The 16,531-nt window shown below is 39.9% G+C and overlaps 1 protein-coding gene across 5 annotated transcripts in view; it reads left to right on the top strand.

The window, feature by feature from the left end:
• The window catches only part of ANKS1B (ankyrin repeat and sterile alpha motif domain containing 1B), a 396,607-nt gene that overhangs the window by 351,209 nt on the left and 28,867 nt on the right, over positions 1 to 16,531 (top strand). For 2 of the 5 annotated variants that reach the window (XM_053943037.1, XM_053943039.1), the window contains 2 exons: positions 960 to 1,139; positions 12,167 to 12,238. In XM_053943037.1, the coding sequence (XP_053799012.1) occupies positions 960 to 1,139; positions 12,167 to 12,238 (252 nt within the window). Of the gene's footprint in view, positions 1 to 959; positions 1,140 to 12,163; positions 12,239 to 16,531 lie in introns of all 5 variants that reach the window. The other 3 variants (XM_053943036.1, XM_053943038.1, XM_053943040.1) reach the window with 2 other exon arrangements.

Here is a 16,531-nt window from a genome sequence, read left to right as displayed (position 1 = left end):
TGGGTACATTTTGTCCAGTACCCTACATCATGAGAGAGGAACATTTCCCATTCAGTTGCTATGAGAGTGTTTTCCTGCTCACACTGGGCGGTGCTGGTGCAGACTGGACAGTAGACTGTAGCTCCCTGCTCCTGCTGGTGGAGTGTAGAATGGTTGACTTGGACACCAGTGTTTGTAGCAGGTTGAACAAGTGATGTCATGTGCATGAGACTGGGTATTTCCAAACCTACACACAATGTCTGGCTGTGGGCAGTGTGGTGGCAAATCTTGGTGAAATGTATGCCAGGAGGATCTGTTTATTTATTAGGTAGCACTTATGTATCAATTCTGTTTGGTATTTGCACACTGACTGATACAAGGTTACAGTTCGGTAGAGGTAAGGAGAAAAGCCAGGTAAAATATTTGTACTCTGATGCTTTCATGTGTTCCAGGAATTGGTATTTAGCTTGTGTCTGATATCTGGTACTTCAAGTTAAAATGGATGTTCTGTAAAACCTATAAAAATTGCAACAAAATGTCTATACTGTGTAAATGGGCATGCATTTCTTTTTTCCAGCAAGAGGTGTTGCTAGTGTTGAAATCACTTTCACTGCTCAGAGCAGTTGCTCGGAAGTGGTGAGAATCTATTTCATCTTACAAATAGCTAATCCTAAATAATGGCTTTATTTGGGCCTTGACAAGAAGTAGCTCACTGTTTTATCTCTAGGAGAGAGTATATATTACACAAGAAGGTTTTGGGGAGGAAATTTGCCACTAGTTCATGTAATCAGTGAACTATTTTTCCTTCTACATGGGCTTTGCATTTCAGGTAGCAAATCTCAAAAGTTCGTCCACAATAACCTCTACTGCAGGAATTGTTCCATAATTTTTTTAGTGTGAGCAATTCAAATGCACTTTAAATGATTTGAAGTCAGCAATATGCTGTTCTTCTTATGCTGCATTTTTCTTTCTCTGTCCAGGAACCCAGTGGTAACCACACTCCTCCTCAGTTGTCTCCATCACTTAGCCAAAGCACTTTCACTACTGGTGGCTCCCTGGACGTTCCCCACATTATCATGCAGGGCGATGCAAGGAGAAGAAGAAATGAAAACTATTTTGATGATATTCCCCGGTCAAAGCTGGAGAGGCAGATGGCACAGGTAGGACTAAAACCGGTGCCGTTAAAAGGCTGGGCCTTGCTGCTTTTGGTTACAGGACTAATCCTGACCAGAGCAGTGGGTTGTATATGAAGGCTGAGTTGTAAACAGCAAAGGTTGACAATTTTTCCAAGATGTCTGTTCCAGCTCTCTGTATTTGAAGTAGTGTAAATTGATGTGTTGGTGTACAATCTCTCCTCAGAGGTTTGAGGGTGTTTAGATGCCTGGAGGCTGAGATGAAGGTGGCTTCTGTGCACCAGAGTGTGCAGTCTTCCCCCAGCGCCAGCTCTGCCCCTCGTTTTCATAATAAGGTGCAGATTCCTGAAATTCTGAGCAACCTAGATAAAAGTAAGCTTGCATCAGGCCACTGCTGGGAAGTCAGAGGACTTGAAGGGTGATGATTGATGCATTTATTAATGAGAAGAGTCAGCATTCTGCAAAACTCTGATCTGGGGATATATTTTGATAATTTAAAAATAAGACTTAACTATGCAAAAATTTATTTGAGTAGCACTAGACTCAACTTGGTGTTAAATCAAACTGTTCATTAAAGAAAGCTTAAAGTAGCCTCCATGTCAAAATTTTTTTCACCCGACCACTGAAAGAGTACTGATAACTTTAAATTAAGCATACATTGAGTGACATCACAGAACCGTAGAACCATGTAGGATGGAAAACACCCTTAAGGTCTTCAACTCCAACCCTTAACTCAGCACTGCCATGTTCACCACTAAAGCACGTCCCAAAGAGCCACACCTACATGGTGTTTGAACAATTCCAGGGATGTTGATTGAACCACTTCCCTGGACAGCTCACTCCAATGCCTGACCACCCGGTTCAGTGAAGAAATTTTTCCTAATATTCAATCTAAAGCACAGTAAATTATGCATGGACAGTCTGTTGGTGAAAATGCTTTAGGATGAGCTCAGCTGGTTTTCAGTGATACCTCTGATGATGAAAGACAGCCAGGTCTTTTTCTGCATGCTGGAAACAGGACTTTGATTTGCCGTCAGAAGCAGATGGGCAGCCAGGGCAGTTCCTGGAGCAACTCGTTCCACGAAGGACCAGGTTGCTGCATGCTTCCCTGCATGAGGCTTCCCAGCAGTGGCTCTGCCTGCCACAACCCAAAGTAGAGCCTCTGTCCAAAATTCAGCCTCAAAATGGAAACAGCTATGCAAATAACTGTGTTATAATGAACAAAAGGCTGCAGTCTGTCAGCTAATTACATGAACAAGAAGTAATTAAATAAAAACAAGCAAAACAAGGTGCTGCCATTACCTGGGAACACAGAAACAAATTGAATTCCATTTCTTCAGAGGACATTTCTAGGGAAGTGAAATTGCATTTGGTTGGGTGGGGCTGTTGCCTTGCCCTTTTTTAATCTGATTTTCTGCTATAAAAGCTTCTTGTACAGAATTAAGGAGAAAGTTGCTGAGTGAATGAGCTTGTTTTCAAACCAAAATCTGCTGGGCTTTTGTGGCACGAATAAGGTTGAGCTGAAGTCCAGCAAAGAAAAGACAGATTCTTAACATGAAAATACTTATTGAAGGTCATGAAATTTAGGTGTTTGGGCCTAAAATGCACACTTGGCTTGTGCCTGAATGCACTGGTTTGTCTAATTAGTTCATTTTATCACTTTGTTCACAAATCCCCATACTCACTACCTCTTTTACTCACTAGCAGTGAAGACAAAAAATAAAACAAAAAAACACCCCTATGCTGACAATTTTTCTGACTCCGTTTCACTCCTTTCTCATACTGGTATTCCCAAGAGATATGACATACTCTAATAAATGACACCTGGAGATTTTCTTTGTGCTGTTGAATACTGCATTTCCAGAAAGACTGATATGTTACGTGTACAAAGAGAAAACTGAGCAGTTATTAATTACACCACTCTAAACTCCCATGCAACCAATTAAGTGCTTAAGGGATTTTTTTGTTGATGGGGTTTTGGTTGGGTGGGTGAGTGGATGATTGGTTTTTGAGGTTGATTTTTTTTTTTTTTTTTTTGTGGTTTTTGGGGTTTTTTGTTGGTTTTTTTTCTGTTGTTGTGGGTGTGTACCCACTGAATGGATGACTTCAGTGCCTTCTTTCTAATTTTAACCATTGAATATAGCTGTCATCCTTTGGGACTCCAGAGAGGAAAATGGATTCAGATTAAATCCATAAAATTGTGGTTTGTGTTGTTCCCTGTACTCCAATCTGTTTGAAGTCTTTTTCAGCTCTGCCCCCAAATGCTGCATTCCTGATGTATGTAAAATTCCCTTTGACTTCAATGGGAAAGTCAATGACTCCCTCTGGTGATCATTCTCAATAAATTGGATTCACCCCATTAAGAAGCTAATCAGGGATTTCTTCAATCATTCTACCCCAAAAATAGATTCTTAAATTTATTTTGTGCAATGTGTGCTCTGCCAAAATGAACTATATTTCTTTTAGTCTTTTCCCCGAAAACCTCCTTGAAATTAAAAGTAAAATAATTGTTTCTGCAAAGTAAAGGAGATCCAACTGATTCTTAACATGAAACTTCTGCTCTGTGTGTTGTGGGGTTTTTGGGGTTTTTATTTTATCTAGAAACTTTCTCCTTGCAGTTTGCTGGTTCCTTTGACTTGTGTCAGATCAGCAGCAACTTCTGAACTGATACCAGTCCAGCTTCCCAGCTACAATACTTCTCACATGCAAAATGATCTAGAGGGATTATTTGAATTGCTTTGAGAATGTTCTTTTGTCGTAACCCTTTCTTCGCTAAGCTGTTTGCATGCTGCTGTATGAATCTGCATGTTTACTGGATGCTATAGTTCACAAATGTGCATAAAGACATCTTGGGTGCTGGGGTGTCTTGGGAATTTTAGGTATGTTCTGGATGATGAGATTAGTGAGTGTTTTTATGGCCTTGAAGAGAGAAGCCAAAATGGTATTGTGAACTTATTTATTGTATTGCTTTCATGAACTTGATTTTATTTAAAAAATGTTAGAATAAAACTATCTTATCCTTAATTTAAAGTATAAATTCTGAAGATATTCTGATGAAACTGGTTATTTCTGTCTTTACTATGGCCTATGTTTTCACTGAACTGTTACAGGGAGTCATCAATCATGTTGATCTTTGCATCAATCAACCAATATTTCTTAAACAATGAGCACAGCAGCTTAAATCTGTTTTCCCTTGATGTGCTAGATGTGTTTAAACAGTTCTCTAAACCATAATCAAATCTGCTTGTAAGTAATACAACTCTTTGTTTCCTGGAGGAAGCACTGATTTAAATTTACTTAATGTGGGTGGTTTTGTCTCAAGGCCAGCATGTACCTTCATTTACAGTTCCCTAGCAGACTATTTGTGACCTAAGGGGAAAATTGTGATATAAACAATGAGTCTAACCAATTTAGATTCCCCAATGGAATAGGTTTGGTTATCCAACTCCCCCAGTTGATCATCCAGCTCCAAAAGTCTGTGATGTCTGGTTGTATAAATCATAACTGCCAAAATGGTAATACAGAAGGTTGTGAGATGCTTTGTTTTCAAAAAAAAAAAAAAAAAAAAAAAAAGGAGAAAAAAGTCTAGGAAGAAATGAGTAGTCTGAGTCATCATTAGCTGTGGATGTTGAATTTTAAGCCTGCAAACTGTAGGTTAGTATGATCAAATTAACATAGTTTAAAATAGCTGAGGTTGTTCTTAAGATTGCCTAAACCTTTAAAATAGAACTGAAATCATGCAGGCAAAGCTTGAGTACATTGGAACCAAAATTGATAGGAGAAGGAGTCCCACTGAAGGGATTGGGCTCTTCATTCACCCCTGAAATAGGTGCAGGGAAGAACTTTGGAGGTTGAAAATAATAATAGGCAAGTTCATTAAAAGACATGAGTTTTAGGATTTGCAATTCTCCAGGTGTGAGAGAAGCTTTAGGTACTAGCTGCAAGCATATCCCAGACTGCCAGTCCGAGGTGGTGGCTATTTGTTGTGCCAGCCAGTGGCATATGGTGCTTTTAACCACCCTGGTCCATAAGACCTCTTGCCGTGGTGCTCCGAGCTCTGCACCCTGCCCTGAGCCAGGAGTGAGGGCCAAAAACATCTTTCCCATGGCAGGCATGCAGGGAGGTGCAGGAAGCACCTCTGCCCATGGCACTCCTTGCAAAAGGAGAGCTGGGGCAGGTGTCCCCTGATGCTGTCACACGCCCTGAACCTGCGGCACAGCCCGAGCTGGGAGCGGTCTGTCCTGTTGGGGGGCAGTGGGCAGGAGCCTCTCTGGGGCTCTGGGAACAGCTCCAGCCGTGTCTGCCTCTGGCAGGACAAGCTGGTAGTGAGTCAGAGAAAGCTTTCTAGTAGGATAAACCTAGTCATGGCCCCTATGGGGGCACCCCAGATAGCTGTCATGGAAGGAAGAGATCGTTTAAGGTCTGAGAGGGTCGAAAAACTTTGAACAAGTTATTCACAAAGGCTGACAGGAGAAGTTCTTTCCCAGAACTGCTGAACTCAGATTTAATTTTGAAAGCCTTTCTGGGTGCTTCAGTCACAAGGGCTGGGGACTCTTGCTTTTTTAAATTGTTTTTTAAATTTTAATTTTTTTTTTTCCCCAAAATACAAGATGGCTTAAATGTAAGGTCGTTGTAATGACTACATGGTAAGCATGAAGTAAATCGGTCCTGATTGTTGGGATTCTGCCTTTTAATGTTATTTTGTAAGATACAATAATTCGTTGCTGGGTTAGGGTTGATATGCAGGGGACATTTAAATGATATTTAGTACAACAGATTCTTTACCTACAGAAGAGGAGAAATGTCATAAAAACAAAAAACAGAATTAGCAAAGGCAGGCTTATATTAAAATTGTGAAATAATTTTGCTTCTTTCTGAAATAATACTTTCAACTCAGCAATGTCTTCCAAATACTTCACAGATACTAACGCATTTGTATTTCCAGTGCACTGTGGGGCTGTAATTTAAAATCGTATTTTCCATTTTCCAGCTAGGAAAACTGACATACAGGGATGTTGCAGGTTGAGTAAGATGATGTAGAAAGTTTGAAGGAGCCTAAAATAAAGAAGTCATCTTTAGTTTTGTAACTTTAAACCACAGCATTACATTTTTTATTTACTTGTTTCATGTTTCTTTTCCCATCTCCTCTGCTTTTGAAGGATTAAAATATTACTGTGAATGAGGAAAAATATGCCTAAGAGAATAGTGGTGTGTAAAATGAGATTATCTAAGAAGCAGTGAAGAAGGTTTTTTTATCAATGGTTGAAATTACTCTTGAAATAACGGAATTCTTTCCTAGTTGATTTATAAAGCAATAAAAACAAAAACATGGTCATCTAGATTCAGTCTCTTGTTACTTCTTAGGCTTATTTCCTTTTTTTATAAGCATAAAATAGTTTAAGTTGTGAGGATAAATAGACAGCTACCTAAAAAAAAGTCAAATCCAAACAAAATTCTCTAAGGTTCATATTTTAGGTGCATTATATTTTTAATATGGAAAGATGACTGAACTATGACGACTTACAATTTAACATCAAAAGAAAAATGCTTAACTAAATGTATTGCTGGCAGTTGTATTTGTAATTCACATAGATGCAAACACCATAGATGGCTGTATCTTGATCTGTACATTTCAGCTCATTTTCATCCATAGATCCCATTAGAACTGTGTATTTCATAGAATCATTGAGTTGGGTCATCTAGTTCCAACCTCCCTGCTCTGAGCAGGGACACCTCCAACTAGAGCAGGTTTCTCAAAGCCCATCCAACATGGCCTTGAACACTTCCATGGATGGAGTTATCCAACACTTCTCTGAGCAATGGACAAGTAAACTGATAAAGACATTATAAGAAGTCTTCTTAATTTCTGCCTGAATAGAGAGAGAGAATTTTTTCAAGAATGTTACAGAAGCTAATATATTAGAACTGAATTCATGTGAGGTGGATCATACCTACAAACTGCTTCAGCAAATGGAATTAAGGAAGCTGCTTCTATATTCAGTATTAATGATCCAAACTTCAGCCGTAAATACCACACCAAGAAAAGGACAAATGTTTTTTCCGTTTTTCACACGCAGTCTTGTGAACTAGAAGGTCTACATTTAAAAGATTTTATGAAAACTGAATTTTAATACCTAACATTTGCATTTTTGATCTGCTGGAAAAAGGCTGTGCTTAAGTTTGGGGTGCTTTTCTGAAAGAACATTTTTGTTGTTTGGGGGTATTTTTTTGAAGAAAAGTAGATACCTATAGTCTCATAAACTTCATTGGTGTTTGTCCAGAAGTTTGTATCCTCTCTGCAAGGCTAAGAGGCTGGGGTACACTGAAAGCTGGCAGCACCAGCAGAAAGGGTATTGTCAATGAGAAGGAGCTCACGCCTATCACCCACTTCTTGCCTGCAAGAGAGCCAGTCCAAGGGGCCTCGTTGTTGTCTGGAAATTTTCATGTAAAGTATTTTCAGGAGCAGCAGAAGAAATATGCCGCTGCAAAGCGTGTAATTCTTCTAATAAAAAGTGATATTTTAAGTTTCTGCTTTTCTAAAAGAAATACAAATTTCAAATTTCACTCTTCATCTCTGAAGATTTTTTTTTGGAAGGAGAATTTGCAGTAATTTCTGCTAGTAAGGCAAGCTCTCCCCAGAGCTTTGAGAACATTCAGGGATGCAGCATCTACTTTTATTAAATACCTGAGGTTTTTTATATGGGAGAAGGAAATTCAGTAAAGGGCCACTGAGATGGTTGGGAGCTGAAGCAGTTGCCATCTGAGGAGAGTCTGAACAACCAGGGCTAGCTGGAGAAGATGTAGCTGTGGGTACTAAGACTGAAAGAGGGACTCTGGATGCCACAAGGAACTTTCTCCCCATCTGGACTGGCAAGCAGGGGGACAGGTTGTTCACAGAGTCTGTCCAATCTCTGTCCTTGAGCTTTTCAAGACCTGACAGGATGAAGCCCTGAGAAATCTGGTCTCATCTCACAGCTGCTCCTGCCTTGAGCTAGAGTTGGAGTGGAGCTTTCCTGAGCTTCCTTGCAGCATGAATTATCCTGTGATTTATATTCTTATTCTTTTGAAAGACTGCTCTATCTAATTTGAAGTATATTGAAACTTTCAGATTTTTCTTTACCTCCCCCAGCCTAAATTACTTTGCTTCACTTTATTTGCTATTTTATTTTTCTGTGTAATCCTACTAAATTTCATCTGACTGATCTGTAGTTCATCAGACCTGTTTTCAGTTCTTACCCCATTCTGAGGAGTCCCTCACTTCTGGATCCTCCTTAGAGAGCACTGGCACTCCTCCAAGGCACAGCATGGAGCGGGTCCCTGCAGATTGCCTCAACATGTTCAGTCCATTTGTGCTTAAATACCAATAATCATTCTCGAAACATGCTGCATCAGGAGTCACACAGTGTCCAAGTCTTGCTGTACTTCTCCTTGCTGCTGCTGGTTTAATCGGCCAGTTTTCCAACACAGGAAGGAAATTTGATCTGAGATGATTCAGACTGAAGGACCTCATTGTGAACATCTTGAATTTTTCTTGGCACATAGAAACTGTCTTGGTAGCACATGGCAGGCAATATTACATTTCTTTTTTGTTATTCTCAATAATGTATGCATAGATACAAATATACACATGCATACATCTATTCCTGAGTGTTTATTTCAGATGGCCAGGAGTGATGTCAGAAGGTCATGAGAACCACAGGGTGGTGACTGGATTTTTAAACATTTCTAGTCACTTACTGGTCCCTGCAGTTAGGCTGGCTGTAACCTTCTGAACCTTCCTTTTCTCCCATCTTAAATACTCTTTTAGCCATTCTTTGGTCCTTTAGTATCTTCTGTGATTTTTCAAGGATAATTACTCCTAATTTAAGTAAATCTTTAACATCTCCTAATATGCCATTGAGTGAAACTCATTGAGTTGTAATAAATACATCTGGACTGCTTTCCACCCGGCTCCTGCTGTTCCTGTGTGAGCTGTCCAGGTATTCTTTTCTGCTACTTTCCCCTCCTTAGAAAGCATATGATTTCTATGATCAGTCTTACAGTTACTTTCTTTCTTCAGATTATCAGCCATGTTTTCCTAGTCTATAAGGAGGAAGCCTAACGTTTTCCCTGGATAATTCTTTTCACCCTTCCTTTGCCCCTCCTGCCTGTCAGAGTTGTGTTCCACTGTGACTAGACAGGGAAGCCTTTTATGCATGGGACACCACAAAAAGGATATGATAGCAGACATTGCTGTGACATTACTCATAAGCATTTATCTATTGGGAACTATTAAGATAACGGCATCTTTGATACTAATCAGACAATAGACGATGCTATTTTTTTGCTCTTCTTCACCATATTACTTAGGAAAATGTTCTTCGTTACACTCTTTCACAGAACCTCTGTGTCAGTGGTATTGGGTGCCCAAGTGTATTTGTGTTTATTGTGGTGGAAGTTTATGCACAGATTGAATTCCTTAGAGTTTTTTTGAGAGCATATGTTTTGGGAGCTGAAAATTGTGAGTGTTTGAAGCCTAATCTGCATTCTTCCTTCTACTGCCTATTTTTTGGCCTTAGATAATCACTTAACCTTTTTCCTTGCCTTGGTTCCTTCCTCTCCACCACAGGGACATGCAACTTTAGGTACTTCTTCTGGGTATTTCATAATTCATTAAAAATTCTAAGTACTTTGAAGATATAAACTATGTATATAGTAAATGCTAAATACTTCTACAATGGTGCAAGGAAAAGGTCTGCTGATCTGCTTGATTTATTGTTGATTGTATTTAAAGATGGTTTCACTTAAGCCTAAATCCTTCAAAACTGTAATTCTGGAGGTAAATATTTTTGTTGAGGGAAGTTCACTTGAACAGTTCTTGAAGCAGAGACTTGCACCCAAAATGTGTGTGCTTCCATTTGGGAAAAGATGGGCTGGGGAGGGAGGGGCAGGATGAGTACCATTGACATGTGTAAGAGAGGATTAATTCACTGCCCTCTTTTTAAATGAAGCAACTCAAAGTCTGGGCACACACTGCTGCAGGGTTACCTGTCCCTGAGGTAGCACCAGGGCAGCCGAAGGACTGAGCTGGCTGAGGCCCCATGCCAATCCCTAAAGGCAAGTCCTCGGGAGGGGCAGGATTTAAGCACACACTTTTGTCTCAAGAATATCATGATGCTGAGCAGTGGCTGGATGATGTGGCAGCATCATGGCAACCCCTTGCCAGTGCTGGGGAGAAATAAAACATCTGCCAGCATGCAGCATCCTGCTGCATCCCTTCCTGCTTTCAGTACCTCAGGGTGTACAAATAGCAGTGCCGTCGGCTTTCTTGACTACCTTGAGTACCAGATGTTTGGGCATGCTGCACCAGCATGGAAATGCCTTCTCTGTGCTCTTCTCTTGAAAAGCAGAGGCACAATCTTCTGCCACGGATTCCTATTCAGGAATCTTCCCCACCTCAAGCAAACAGATATAGGCATCACAGCAATGGGTATGGCCAGAACATCCAGAAGTCAGTTTTCTTGGCATACACAGTAAAAGGTCACTGGTAACCACTAGTGCAATGTCCAAAGGATGGCACAGCAGAAGAAGCTGCAGCAGTGTTTTGCTGCTGGCCTTGCACTGAGACTATGTGTTCATCACATAGAGGAGGACTAGTTTGTAGCAAGTTGCAGGGGATGAGGTAGAAGACTGAAAAAAAGTCAAAGTTTTAATTAGCTAATGTATCAAAATGTAGAGCCCTGCATATCAGGAAAGAGAAGCAAAGAACTTCAAGATGAGGGAGGTGGAATTAACCACATATGTGAAAGTTTTAAAACTACTGAAGCTGGAGGAAGGGATGTGTGCTCATGCATTTCAGATGATGAAGGAAATAAGGGACAATTAACAACATAAGACAGCCACCAGGCTGTCTGGCAGCACTCTGTAGTCAGTCCAGAGGATGCCAGGCTTCCCTGACAGTATATAGAAGTGATAACTTGTTCTGTCATCAGCCAGGGTGCAGGCCACAAAAGGTAAGAGCAAGAGTCATATTTTAAGAAAACTTGCACTTCTTCGGGTTGATTTGAGCATTAGTGCTAAATCCCTGCTGCTGCTGACAAAAACCAGCAATGCACGTTCTTGATGTTGTTAAATTACTGATATATTAATTGCTATCTCTTCTGGATGCTGCAGTTGCATTTTTCATGTCTGTTTATTGCCTTTTGTTGCTGCCTGCTGAAGATAGCGTGGGCAGATCCTATGTCTGATGCTTTGTTTTAGTTGCCTGGCTACTGTAAAATGTTGTCTTAGCTTTTGCTGAGGTGCCACAGATGCTTTATTGATGATTGTCCAAACAAGGAAATATATAAAAGATGCTGGTGAATGCTGTGCTTGCCTAGTTCTGCTGCTTTTGCTAGAGATGCTACAATATGTTTGCTTTGCTACTACAGATTCTCTGTATGATAATGTAGAGGGTAGGCTGAAACCTTTCGTTTACGCATTGGGGTCATGGTCAATACCAAAGGTAATATTATCTATATCTTAGTATGCAAAGAAACTATTGTTGAAAGGAGATGGTGGGCAGCTGTTTCACTAAATTGCAATGCATTCATTTCTGGTATTTTTTATAAAGAAAATGTATTTTTCCTGTTGATTGTGTTGCCAGATTTTTCCCTTCCTTTCTCCTTGTGAATGTCTCCAACAGAGAGAGATTTAAGCCTCAAAACTTACTTGGGATGTTGACTTCAAACTTCTTCCTTGCCAAAAACTGAAAGTAACCAATATTTCTTCTGCTCTAGGCAGTTTCTATTTATGCTTGCATAACTTTATCTCTACATCACGAGCACTTCTGACAAAATTGTTTTCTTGTACTCATAGTCTGAAAGGTCTTCTAAAGTCTCTGAATAAGCTATGTTTCTTTTCAGTCAGTCCAAAAATATTTTGTCAGCAAATAAATAAAATAATTACTTTTTACAACTGTTTTACTTCCTTCTTTAGTATTATTGCAAGCCTTTTCCTAATTATTCTTGCCTTTTGGCAGTTGCAGTGCATTACTATTTACAAGATGAGATACAGTTTTCTGTTTATATTAGCAGTCTTCGGTCTGTGAGATCTGGACCAACCAGAATGCAGGATATCCTTTCTCATCGATTCATCAGGTTCATAATGTAAGATACAGCGATGAATGGCTGTGTTGTCACTGTATGGATGTACAGTCTGTTGCCGTGGTGTTATCTCGGGGTGTCATGTCGCTGAGATGACGAGAGCAGTCCATACCTTGTCGGCCGTGTGCGGGGACCGTGTGTGCGCGCATCCGTGTGTCGTGCCGTGTGGTTAGCGTGTGTCGGCTCCGTGGTGTGCGTGCGTGCAGGACGGGGGCACTGCCAGCAGCCGTCTCGCCCAGGGGGAGCTTTGAATTCTGTTCCTCGTGTTTCTGTTCGCTCCCTCTTCCAAAGCGGGAAACCGTGTAAACAGCTCGGTTTGCACAGTTTCGCCCCCGCAGTGTGTCGTGCTGCCCTCTCTGTGTCGGTCCGTAGGCTTTGCCCAGCTGAGGTTGCACACTGCCTTTGCAGAGGCACTTTGGAGGAGTTGGAGTTCTGTCACTTCAGTGGCAGTCATGAGTGCTGTGCACGTGAGAGCAAACCTGGTGCTCCATACTGCAGTGTGGTAAGGACGGCAGCCAGTTGTTCAGCAGAGTATTTGAGAGCAGCTGTAGCTTTCTCCTCATTCTGTCATGCCTCCTTGGAACATTTCGGCCAGAGAGGGGTCATTTTGCCCATCGAGCATCAGAAGTATTTTAAATCTGAAGTACACCATGAAACTATTTCCATTATTTCAAAGCCAGACATTTTAGGAGCTAAAAAAATTGTCTTCTTCTAGGAATTAAAACACAAGCAAATAATGAGGATTTGACTGATCTGCAGAACATTTAAAATTTTTGCAGGAAAAAAATTATAAATTTTTCAGCCAGAACTGTTGTATCCATGTGTGCTCCAATTTGTTGTTGTCATGGTGACTAATACACGTTACCATAACCAGGCATGAGGCTTAACAGGTGAAAACTTATAAGATGTGGTCCTTGTTAAAAATAACTACATTCAAACCACTCAAAACCAGGCCTTCTTGGCTTTTTCTTCCTTTTAGCATGGAGACTTTTTAACGTGACATTTTTATAAAAAGACAAGGGAGGTGTTAGATTTTTATAGCAGATTGATTGAGGTTACTTCTTATCTGCAACTATGTCTGCATCCAGGTGCCTTTAATATGAGTCAAATACACTTCTCAGAGAATGGATGAGATAGGAAAATGTGCAGTAATTGTAGAAAAAAATATAGAGAAAATAATAGCTGTAGTCTGCTTCTCTAGCTCATTTGATATCAAGCATCCAGCCCTTTCTAGAGCACTAAGAAGTGCATATTTGCCCATTTTTGGGGCTAGGAAACACTGGAAGAGCACAAGGTATTGGTCTCTAAGGCTATTAAAAGTTGTCATTGCAAAAGGATTGAATCCTTACAACCCTGGCACCTGCCTTGAGACCATTTTCTGATTATAAATTCTTTATCTGCAAAATGCAGAGCAAAAAAAATCTTCTTTTTCAAGTTAGCTGAGGCCGAAGAGAGGAAAGGTGCTGGTTAAAGTCATACGGAGGTTAAAATACTAAACTGCAGGCAGTACAGAAAAACCATGTGATAAATTGCACAGCTGTCTGATGAGCTGTAAACTTAGATGAGGAAGAAATTATCTCTTGCCTTTCTACTTCATCAGAGAGATAAATATCTCCATCCGTATATTGTGTCATAAAAAATACATAAGCTTAAATGTTTGATTATTTCTTATAATTGCAAATTAAATATTCAAACCAGAAAATCCTTATCCTATCATATCTATTTTTAAAACTTAAATCAAACATTATAGTTGGTCTTGCACAGCAATTTATTAACATTTCTGCACTGCTTGAAAAGTGTATTAGGTGCTTATGAAGGACCTGAATCTCAATATATCACCCGTAAATTGTTCCACATCAACTCCCCAGATTTAGGACTGCTAGTAATTAATATTTTTCCTTGTGGTTTCAAGTCCTCTTCAGGTCAAAGATGGTCCTACTTTGTATTTTACCTGATGTTAGCTGTCATCATCACATCCTAAATCTCAGAATTTCAGTATCTGACTAGAGCCAGCCAGCTGAGAAGTTCCTTTCCTCGTGGTGAGGTTTTTAGACACAGATTTATGAATGTATTTAGCTTTCTAAATCTTGTTTAAAAGCATTTCTTCCCTAAAAAAAAAAAAAAAAAAGAAATTGCATAGAATATGTAATATTCTAAACATGTTCATGGATCTGGGCTTTGGAGACTACCCTGTTACAGATCAATCTAAATAGGTTGTGAATACTAACAGTAGTACTGTTTAAAAGTCTAAGCAGTTTGGAAAGAAACTAAAGGAAACCGGGAGCCACTTCTGCTAAATATTAAAAAAACACGAGTGATACAGCTATAAAATAAACTTTTGACTATGTATAGTATCTTCTCCATTATCATAATAACCTATATCTATTTGTTTAATTTTATGCACTTTTCTCAGTAGCTGCTCCCTCTACAAGACACATAGAAGTACATGAAAGGCCTCCAGGGGCCTCTGTCAGGAACAGCAGAAATCCTGTATGTCTGCATTCCCCTAACCTCAGCTCTATTGCATGTGTAGAACATCCTAGAGATATATGTAGCAGTCTTGGCAATTCTGTTTTGTCTAATTTAAAAGGAGTAGGTAGTAAGACGATTTTATTTATAGAGCATTCAATGGATGCAAGCATGGTCTTCACACAGTCCCACTCTAAGTGTCTCATACACAAGTTTATTAGCCTGGTTGAAGATTATTTCTCATTTCTTTATCAAATTGAGCCAAAACAAGAGGTAATCATTGTTCCCCTTTTTCTGCCCTTTATTTACAGACAGTAATGCAATTCTCTGTGCTTTTCATACTTAATGTGCAAAAGGGAAACAAACTGTAAAATTATGTACTCATTTTACTCCTTATGTACCCTGCTTAATTTGCCAGTGCTATCCCTTTCCTGCATGTGAGGAAAGCCACCTGCTGAGCAGTGCAACAGAAGGGTTTGGAGCACTACCCCTGGTCACTTGTTCAGTAGGAGTTCTGGTCCTGCCTCATGGCCATCCCTGTGCTTCCTTGGTAGAGAAACCGGTGGTCAAAAGATGTACTTCTGTAGCTTTTCTGTCCTGAATTTACTCCCTGTCCACATAGGAACCTTTTGCTAAATGGCCAGGATGTACCTCCTGAGCTCTGCTTCCTTACGCAGAACATGCAGGAGTGTGTTTTTATTAGGGGGAAAAGAAGAACTAAATCATATGGTCTGTTAGCTGTGGCTTTGAACAGTTGATAAGAGGCAGCTGAGCACACTGTGAGAATTTGTGATAGGTGCAATCCATCTTCTCTTGTTGTGAAAGACAGACTCCACTAATAAGGATGCAGATCCTTGCCCCTTGTAATATGATGGAAATCTTATTTTATGAGAAGAGCTGCCTCGTAAAGAAATCAGATTCCCCCTTCAGATTAAATAAGATAGAAAGTTTTTATGCATTAGGGGCCAGAAGGATTCACTTTTGTGGATACAAACTGCCAAAAATTGGAGCAATTGCTCCTGCTGCTTTCCTTTCAAATCTGATGCTGAAGGCATATCCATGGCATATAGGCAACTTAACTAGGCAAAACAGAAATTACAGTACTGTGTAATTGGTAGATTTGCTAATGGTGCCAACAGTAACTAACTAGGGCCGATTTGTTTTATGATGTTCTCTTGCTTGAAGTTGTCATATTGGCAGGGTAATGTGGATGTTTCCAGATTTATCTCTTGCTTTTCATTGCAGAGCTGTGTAAATGCGTGTCATTTTGTTATTTTGTGACACATGGAAATGATGTACTTGTTCTGTTTACTCTGTCCTGACTTAATTAGTAAGATGTGATAGATTGCAAGACTTTGAATGTATTTGATAAGATTTTTTTCATGTGTTTTTGATGCTTAACTTCTTTTAGCTATAGAAGTCTAAACTTCTAGCCATGTTCTGTGTGAAATGCTGATGACAATTTCATGTTAGTTTCAACAAACATTTTAACAATATGACATACATAGAAAATACACAGAGATAAGTGCAGGTAAAGAAAGAAGTAGCATAATCCAAACTGAAATAATCATATAGGAAAGGGTAAAATAGTTTGAGAGAATGGGCAGGAGAAGAAGGAGAATCAGGAAGGACAAGTGTAATTGCAAAAAGACAGAGTTGCGAGAAGAGTGGATTTGAGAGGCAGTCCAGACCAGAAAGGATAGGAGAGAAGTGAGAGTGATGGCAGAGGGAATAGGGCTTAGGAAGAGGAGAAGTCCATGCATGGGTCATTTTCAGTTAAAGTGAGCTGATGCATGGACCTACAAGGTAGAAGGAGCCCCTAAGGAC

This window comes from Vidua chalybeata, chromosome 5, assembly GCF_026979565.1.
Source record: "Vidua chalybeata isolate OUT-0048 chromosome 5, bVidCha1 merged haplotype, whole genome shotgun sequence".
Taxonomy (NCBI): Eukaryota; Metazoa; Chordata; class Aves; order Passeriformes; family Viduidae; genus Vidua; species Vidua chalybeata.
Note: the sequence above shows the minus strand (reverse complement) of the source record. Positions and strands in the feature narration are given on the sequence as shown.